The sequence below is a fragment of the Phaseolus vulgaris genome, chromosome 1, assembly GCF_000499845.2.
Source record: "Phaseolus vulgaris cultivar G19833 chromosome 1, P. vulgaris v2.0, whole genome shotgun sequence".
Lineage (NCBI taxonomy): Eukaryota > Viridiplantae > Streptophyta > Magnoliopsida > Fabales > Fabaceae > Phaseolus > Phaseolus vulgaris.
The window spans coordinates 37895084-37903958 of NC_023759.2; the positions used below are offsets into that span (position 1 = coordinate 37895084).

An 8875-nucleotide genomic window follows, 5' to 3' on the forward strand; every position below is an offset into this window, starting at 1 on the left:
GATGGGGTGCAGGGAGAAACACCCTAATTTCTGGTGCTTTTGTTTCTGGGTTTCTTAACAAAAGAGAAGGGGCTCAAGGCCCAAATAGAGCCATGGGCTCCCAAGTGTACCTTTCTTTCTACACTGTAAGAATATCTCCCTGCACCCCCCCCCCCCCCCCACAAATACAAAATGATCAAATTTCCGTTCAACAAATTTTTGAACATGGTTGACCCACAAATTTTGGAATGAATTTTTTGGTTGAGGTTAGAATTTATTCTAGAATGTTGGCATAAAAACTCTTCTTTTGGTCATATTTTTTTTTCTGGAGGTATTGTTTTAGTACAGTACTTTGAAGTAGAAAAAAAACTGAAATGAAGGCCATATTATAGTATACCAATTTTGTCTTGTCTTTTCTTTTTCCTCTAGTACAACAATGGGAATGATGCACTGGGCAAAACCATTGCTTATTTTGGCAGCCACACAAAGTTGACGTAAGCCACACAAAGTTATTTTGTAAGCCACACAAAGTTTTTGAAAAATTAAACCGAAAAGTATCGATTTGAAACTCTGCAACTGTGCAAAGTCATAATAAGATGTAGTTTCAGATCGATATAAAATGCACTAAGAATTATAAGACGCTTGAAACGTTTTAATTGATCGCATTATACTTCGTTTGAACAATATTACGCATGAACAAAAATATAAAGAAAAGCAATTTTCTTCTTTTGAAAATGTATAATTATTAATAAGAATAAACCACCGACGACTTTTATTATCCTATCTAACGATGGTAAGATACGACAACACAATTCTCTGTTTCCCCATTATGAAATAAATGACACATCTCAAACATAAAATAATGTCCCATGTCGGTGTAGAACATTGGCACAGATACTTCCAAGTACAGTAGTAGATTTTTAGTATTTTTCTCCCTCAATAGAAAATTTGGTCAACACACTCGTTTAACTCATATCATAGTAATCATCACTATGTTGAAACTCTTGAGTTGTAACTGTAAGGGTTAGGATTTGTTCTCAAACAGATTGAAATCAAAATAACTATTGTCTTCTTCTCGATATCTTTTTTAACTTTGTGAATTCTAAACTTGGATAGTACCTGTAAAAACATTTTGATGTTCAGGTGAGATCTCCAGTATTTAATACTCGGTGCTATTAATACTGAAGATCACATACCTTATTCTTAAAATCTGTGCATAATTATACGATTATGATGAGTTCTTTATTATTGGATTGAATTAAAACTTTTGACCATAATTAAGAATGTATTACCTAATGTTTATTAACTGATTAGTCTTGTTAATTATCTGTTTAGACATAATGAATTCAGTTGTTTCAGTCAACCCTAATTGAATGTTGGACTTTCAATTGTCTTACGGACCCTATCGATACAAGATTCAATTTATTTAATATGGATTTAGAGTCTATTATGGCCACATGATTTGTGATTCTCAATTTTAACCATTAGTTCCTTTAGCTAGATAAGATACACCTCAATCATGAGTTATAATTATGTGATTTGATCTCTAATTTTTTGATGGGAATCAGTTTTCTAGAAGAGTAGTCTTTGGTTAGCACTTAAAGTCAGGGCCACAAAATAAATGTTGGCCTCATGTAACTCCAAAAGGAACAGAACATATTCCAGTTTTAACTCTGAAACCAAAAATCCAATCACCATTTCTTCTTTTCGGAAGATATAACTAAAGTTATCCGAATTATAACTTAAACGTTATTCACCAATCTTGGTCAGAAATTCATTTAATTAACCGTTCATTCGGTCGGAATATATAACTAAAGTTATCCGAATTATAACTTAAACGTTATTCACCAACCTTGGTCAGAAATTCAATTAAATTAATTAACCGCTCATTCGGTCGGAATATATAACTAAAGTTATCCGAATTATAACAAACGTTATTCACCAATCTTGGTCAGAAATTCAATTAATTAACCGTTCATTCGGTCGGAATATATAACTAAATTTATCTGAATTATAACTTAAACGTTATTCACCAAACCTTGGTCAGAAATTCAATTAAAATAATTAACCGTTCCTTCGGTCGGAAGATATAACTAAAGTTATCCGAATTATAACTTAAACGTTATTCACCAATCTTGGTCAGAAATTCAATTAAATTAATTAACCGCTAATTCGGTCGGAAGATATAACTACAGTTATCCGAATTATAACTTAAACGTTATTCACCAATCTTGGTCAGAAATTCAATTAAATTAATTAACCGTCCATTCGGTCGGAAGATATAACAAGTTATCAGAATTATAACTTAAACGTTATTCACCAATCTTGGTCAGAAATTCAATTAAATTAATTAACCGTTCACTCGGTCGGAAGATATAACTAAAGTTAGCCGAATTATAACTTTAAAACGTTATTCACCAGCCTTGGTCAGAAATTCAATTAAATTACCTTAGTCAGAAATTCAATTAAATTATATATAAATGTCCAAGTTACGCGCGACATCAAAGCACCGTCGTCCGGTATTAAACTGCGTGGTAATAGCAACATGAAAATAAATTCGATAGCAAAAAGTAAAATAGTTCAAAACACGTCACAAAGCAGTAAAATTGTCTTTAGCCCACACCCCGGGCCCAGGTAATGAAAATATTAAACAATATCATGGGTGTCATCCGGTTGCATCGACTCCTCCGGCGGTACGGTATCATCTGCACGTGGCATCTCAGTTGTAGGACAGATGGTTTGATCATTCTCTTCGGCCTCCTCGTCCCCCAGAGGCATCAGACGGCCGTCCACCACATCCATGTTCGAGTCGTATCGCTCAACGTCGTCCGGAACCCATGGAAAAAGGCGACCTGCCGTACTCCCTGCCTGAACGACTCCTCGTTGATGCTCAACATGAACCCTTGAAGCTGTTCAACTTGAGCACTCAACAATTCTTTCTCCGCGGCCAGTTTTTCCCGCTCCTTGATGGCATCTGCCCGTCCAACTGCTACTTCTTCGAAAGTAATCTTTAAAGCCTCATGCTCCTTCCTGACCGTCTGAGCGTCAGCCCGGGCTTCGTCCACTGCCTTCAGGGCATCCTTCAACGAGACAGCCGATTCGTTGAGCTGAGATTTCAGTTTTGGAATCGAGACTGTCTTCACTCTCCTTAGCTCATCCCCAAGAGCCCTGGTCGCCACGGCCGCACGACACTGCAGCTCAACCGTCTCCTCGACCATATCTAAAGTGGGAATGGTAGCAAAAATTTCCTCGTCCTCCGGACGCAAGACAAATTGCATTCTAGGTGCCACCCTGACGGATGACACCAATAAGCTAATGGGACTGCCCGACGAGGACGGAGCGTCCGTACGAGGCACCTTAGCAGACCGTCCCCTCTTCTTTCCTTGAGCAGGAACAGGGACAACCTCCACCGGAACGACCTCCCGCTCAGTCGTCCGCGGGACAATCCCGGCGATGGTGGCTATCTTACTCTTATTAGCCTGCCTCTTCAGACTATTCATATATTTCTTCAAACTCGGATCCATGCTCACAACAATTTCTGCAACATAAACACGAAGGTAAGAAACAAATGATATCAGCCGAACGACCGCAGGAAGAAGGTGCTCACCATTTAGGTCCGCTTACTGCTTGGACGACCCGTAAAGGGCTATCAGTTCCCGCGTAGGGAGCCTACACGGTAGTTGATTCACGACCATCAAAATTTCTTGGTCGATGGGAGACAAAGATTCCCAAAGCCGATGGTCAAGGGAGGTGGGATTCTCCGTCCAATGGAATGGAAATTTTGTGCTTCCATCGGCATTATAGAATAGATCCCGGCCGTCCGGCTCGACAAACACTAAAAAAGTAATCCTTAAAATTCTTATAAGAGGTAGTGAAAGCAGCAAAGCGTACGTTCCCCGGACGACTGGATAACGACAACCAACCTACTGGGATACTCGGGTACGTGTTATAATAATATAAAAATGATTCGGCGGTCGGCATGAGCCCAAATATCTGACAAATAACTCGAAAGGCTTGTAAAATTGCCCACGAGTTAGGGTGCAATTGTGTCGGTGCGACATTGAGAATCCGAAGGATACTCATGGTAAAGTCATCAAAAGGTAAACTTACGTGCAAATGGGAAAACAAGGTACTATACACAAAGAAAAAGTCGTGCGGAGCATTCTCCCGGCCATGACAAACACGGTCGGTCATAGTGCATATATCGACATATAATGCATCGGCCAGGCAATCTGAGGGTAGAAAATTTTTATGGGTTGCTAGAAACTGATCCAATTTATCCGAAGACTTTATTTTACTGGGGATTCGAAGAACGGCAGGATCAACCCAATCATAACTTGGGCCGCCCGATGCCTGACTCGCGCCGCGAGTCAAAGACGAACCCGCGACACTCGAAGACTCCTCAGAAGAAGGCATGACTAACCTTGAAACGAAGAAGAAGACACTGGCAGCAAAATCGGCACCTAGCAAAACAGAGCAAGCGACCCAGAACTCAGAGCAAGAGAAACGAAAAACCCTCAACTCTACAAATGAAATACTATTTATAGGCAAAGAGATGAGAAGCAAAATCCCTGCGTTCGTCTAGCACCATTAGATCAAATCTAATCCAACGATCATATACGCTCGGCATACGAAACGGCACAAAATCCCAACCATTCAATCGATCTAGATGTGACAGCATCCCCAAACGGCAACTCTGCCATGCGTCACATCTCTGCCACACATTAATGATGCCAGCTATCGCGCCTGGGGGGCAAATGTACCGGTCGGCACCGGACATTAAAAATTAAAAATTATCTAATTAATCAACGTGGCTGCGCACAGGACAAACGGTTACAATCCCCACTGAACAACAAACACACGTGAGCACTCCCTGGATTTTCGGGAACATCCCCTAGATCCCAGGAAACCATCTCACACGACCCAAAAAACCACAAAACACGTCGCAAACCACTAGCGACCCAGAGGGCCCAAGCCCAAGGGGAACGTATAAAAGAAGAGAAAGAAAGAGAGAGAGGTATGTTTTTCAGATTATCAAGGATTTTCACTGAGGGAGATTATTGACTTGAGCGTCGGAGCACAATCGCAGGTACCCCCACCGGCCGACCGAGGCACGCGAGGAAGAAGAAAACTCGAAGGACAGGACAACTAAGGTTTCATTATAGTTTAATAGTTTACATATTTTCTTCTAATTTATACAAATCGTAATATATTATACTTCCATTGAGCCATTAAAATCAAAAGAAACGAAACCACACATAACAAAAGGATCAAAAGTAAAATTAAATCGAAGTATAAAAGGAAGTGGTTTCACCAGAGTCTAAGTCAACATTAGATTCAAGCCAAAAGACGAGGATCGGAGGAATACTAGTTCTGTAGGTTCTGCTGACCCGAATGTAGAGTAGAGAACCTTCAGAAAAATGAGACAGCAATGTCATTAAAAAACTAATGATAATCTTTATATACTGTTATACTTGAATAGCAATATTATCTTTGAACAAAGACAATAAAAAATATTCTTACTTTAAAACATTTGACAATATTTTTTACATGCTGAGAAAAAAACATTTGCCAACATTGAAATCCACTTCAGCATAAGCTACTGAGTGTAGCTTCTGTGTTTAGCTCTAAATATGACGTAAAAAGTTAGCAAGACCTACGTTGACAACATGTGTCCAGTATTACTCGTTTCTGTTATCAGTGCTAGCATGATCTACATCTTTTCACGGTTCTGCTCTGGACTCCATCTGGTTATTGTGCACTCTTCAACGGTATAGTTTGCAAGACATAATGGAGATTCGTTGTTGTTACCAATTTTATTGACATGTAGAACCAGTAAGATTTTTGCAACACTTCCAACAAGTCGAGTTGTGCAATGAATATCAGACCATACTCTCAGTCTTCCATTCAGATCTTTATCTTCCCCATCTGATAAAACAAGCACACCATACTCAGAATGGACCCGAGATGGATGATGTCGATAGATAACAAAGTCTACACCATACTGAGATCCTGACCTCACTACCCAGTTTTTCATTCGAAGGTGGGAATAAGCCTTGTAGAAACAAGGGAATGTTTCTTTCTTGGACTTCATGTAATGCCACAGCTCTTCATCGTTTTGGGGACCAGTACCACTGCCATTAATCTTAAGGCATTTCAAGGAGTAGCATAGGTAGAATGCCTCCTCGAAGCTTAATTGAAACCAGTGTTTGTCCTTTTCAATTGTTCTCACAGGTCGACCAAAGCATGCTTTATCAAGCAGATCAAGTTGTTCTACTCCCACTGCTAACTGTACACTATTATCAGAGAGAAGTCCACAAGTATCTGATTGAACTAGAGAAGACTTAAGTTGAGATACAATCTTTGACATGGGTTCCTTGAGCGCCTCAGCTTCTGCGTCCTTTTTAGCTTGTGCATCTTTTCCTTTCCATCTTGGTGCCATTTGGACTTACAAAATGAGTAAACAAATGTGTCAAAATCCAGGTCAATGCTGCTTTAACAAAGTTCAACAAAAAAAGGTAATTGCAGATGATAGGATATTGCTCGCAAGAAAAGGGTGAAAAATATTCAAGTTCCCTCAAAAAATCACAAGAATGCTCAAAATAGCTCTACCAGTCCACCCCATTTGCTTGGACAACTCAAAATTTATAAACACGAGAAACTGTGTACACTTACTAACAGAACCATGAAGTAAATGTAACCCACATGACTCAAAGTCCTAATAAGAATTACAGAGCTTAAACTATATAAGTTTAGTTGAAAAGGATTTAGTAAAAACAAATTTAAATGTCAAATTTAGAGGGGTGACAGGGTGAGAGGGATCCACCTTAAATATTTTCTTACCAAATCAAATTCTCATAAAATAGAAATGGTCTCAGACTCAGCTTAGAAAAAACGAACTGCCATCTCAATTCTATGCTTAATCAGTACATAATGAGGTGAAATAGACATCTTATAAACCAATTATAATGTGCATTAATCCATTTCAACATTTAAATTGAGATGAAAATCAAAAGGAAATGAAAATTTACACTTAAGTAAATGTTACTCAAACTGCCATCTTGCTACAAATCAATGCTTATAGGAGCTCAAGTAGTCTTATTACTAGTAAGTGGAAGTTAACTGTATATAAGAAATCATGCAATTCGACATTGACATAATAATAAATTAATATATCTGTACAAAGTTGAACCCCAACGTTGAGCGAAGCTTAATTTTACAGTTTAGGATAAGTACGCAAAAATAAAATAAGCAAACACTTAACTCCTAAACAAGTGGAATTTCTTAATGGCCGCCAAATATATAACTTGGAACAAAATGATTATGCAAAAAACTCATAACAGAAATATTTTGCTTCAATATTTTGTAAGGTTCATATATAACAGTTTTTTAACACTTCACCAATTGAAACACGGAGAAATTGGGAATTTCCTTACCAGGTAGGGTTTCCAATCACACCAGCGACATCGAGAATGCTACAATTTCGGGAGCATGATTGGAGTCTCGGAGGGAGCACGTTAAGGATTGGAGCCTTGGCACGCGACAATGTTTAGGGATTTGGGGATTGGATGTGGTATTTTTTTGTAGAAGTTTATAAAAATGCATGAAAACGAAAAAAAAAAATTATTTTTATAAAAAAATTGTCATATAAGTAACTTACCAGAGTCGTCAACCTTATAGAACTGCAAGATGGCGAGCTTTGTGCTTGATCTTCTTAGGATTGGTGTAGGTCTTCTCCTTGCGCTTCTTAGGTATTGAAACTATTAATATACTAATTTTTTTTTGTTAATAATTTAGATATATTTAATTTGGTAAATTTATTTTTATATTCGGTATTAAATTTAGTAATCGTGAATACATTTTATTGTATTAGATTTATTGAATTATAAATTTTTTGTTAACAAGTAAAATACTGATAAAAATGTTTGTGTAAAATTATTTATGGTAAGATATTAAATTTAAGTTGTACCGGTATGGGACGGGACGACCGAGAGGCCGAGAGCTTTGAAGACTTGGCCAAGAGGCCGAGACCCTTGGAGACTTAACCGAACGACAGAGCGGTTTGTAGACTTGGCCGAACGACAGAGATGTCGAGACCTTTGGAGACTTGGCCGAACGACAGAGATGTCGAGACCTTTGTAGACTTGGCCGACGGCCGAACCCCATTTCAATTAACGCTCAAACCGAGATCAGTGAAGCTAATCCATCATTAAGAATTAGGTAATGCAACCCTAAGCGGTACCCACCTCGATAAACAGGCCCAACAAGGAAGGCCCACTAGAATACTATAAATAGCGCACATCCCAGGGAGTAAGGTATGTCATTTATCACTCTGAGAGCTGATCACCCGCTTTACTGACTTGAGCGTCGGAGTGCCTTCGCAGGTACCCCCACCATCCGGTGTTCAGCCGAGTGCCGAGTGCCGAAGGATAAGCAGGAGGACGGGAAGAATCCCAGTTCACCACCCAATCATCTGCCCGACCGAAGGAAGGAGAAGAAGACTTCAACAGTTCTCTAGGTCCCATCTCCCTAGCAGGAACATAAGTTGATGAAATTAATAATTTAAATGGATATAAAAAGAACATGCATAACATCAAACACAAATATCATTCACTAACATATCAACAACAATTAAAAATAATATTGAAAGAGAAAATAACAATAAAACGACAAACAATACTTGAAAATTGAAATAATCTATCAAAATTGAAATATTGAAAAAACGGGTCAATTTTTTTGGTTTTCTTAATTATTGTAATTGGAGTCATATAAATTACGAACTGTCATCCACAATATTTTGTGTAAATATTTTATATAATAATATTTTCATTATTAATAAAATTAAAATTAGTTATTATATTAACTCATTAATAATAATATATTAATAATTTAATTA

At 38.1% G+C, this 8875-nt stretch overlaps 1 protein-coding gene across 10 annotated transcripts; it reads right to left on the reverse strand.

The window, feature by feature from the left end:
- Nucleotides 1-2514: 2514 nt before the first annotated feature.
- Nucleotides 2515-8520, reverse strand: LOC137814093 (tRNA-splicing endonuclease subunit Sen2-1-like). 10 transcript variants are annotated; one of them, XR_011081600.1, is made up of 5 exons: nt 8462-8520; nt 7640-7739; nt 7416-7510; nt 5640-6426; nt 2515-5389 (listed from the first exon to the last, which is right to left on the reverse strand). XR_011081600.1 is itself a non-coding variant. In XM_068616662.1 (4 exons), the coding sequence occupies exon 4, from the start codon at nt 6419-6421 to the stop codon at nt 5693-5695; it is 729 nt and encodes a 242-aa protein (XP_068472763.1). In that variant the 5' UTR covers nt 6422-6426; nt 7416-7510; nt 7640-7739; nt 8462-8520; the 3' UTR covers nt 5417-5692. The 10 variants fall into 10 exon arrangements, 4 of the variants coding, with proteins under 4 accessions (XP_068472763.1, XP_068472765.1, XP_068472762.1 ...); XR_011081601.1 differs by lacking the exon at nt 8462-8520 and having other exon boundaries at nt 2515-3517; nt 3587-5389; nt 7640-7756; XR_011081604.1 differs by lacking the exon at nt 7416-7510.
- Nucleotides 8521-8875: the final 355 nt, after the last annotated feature.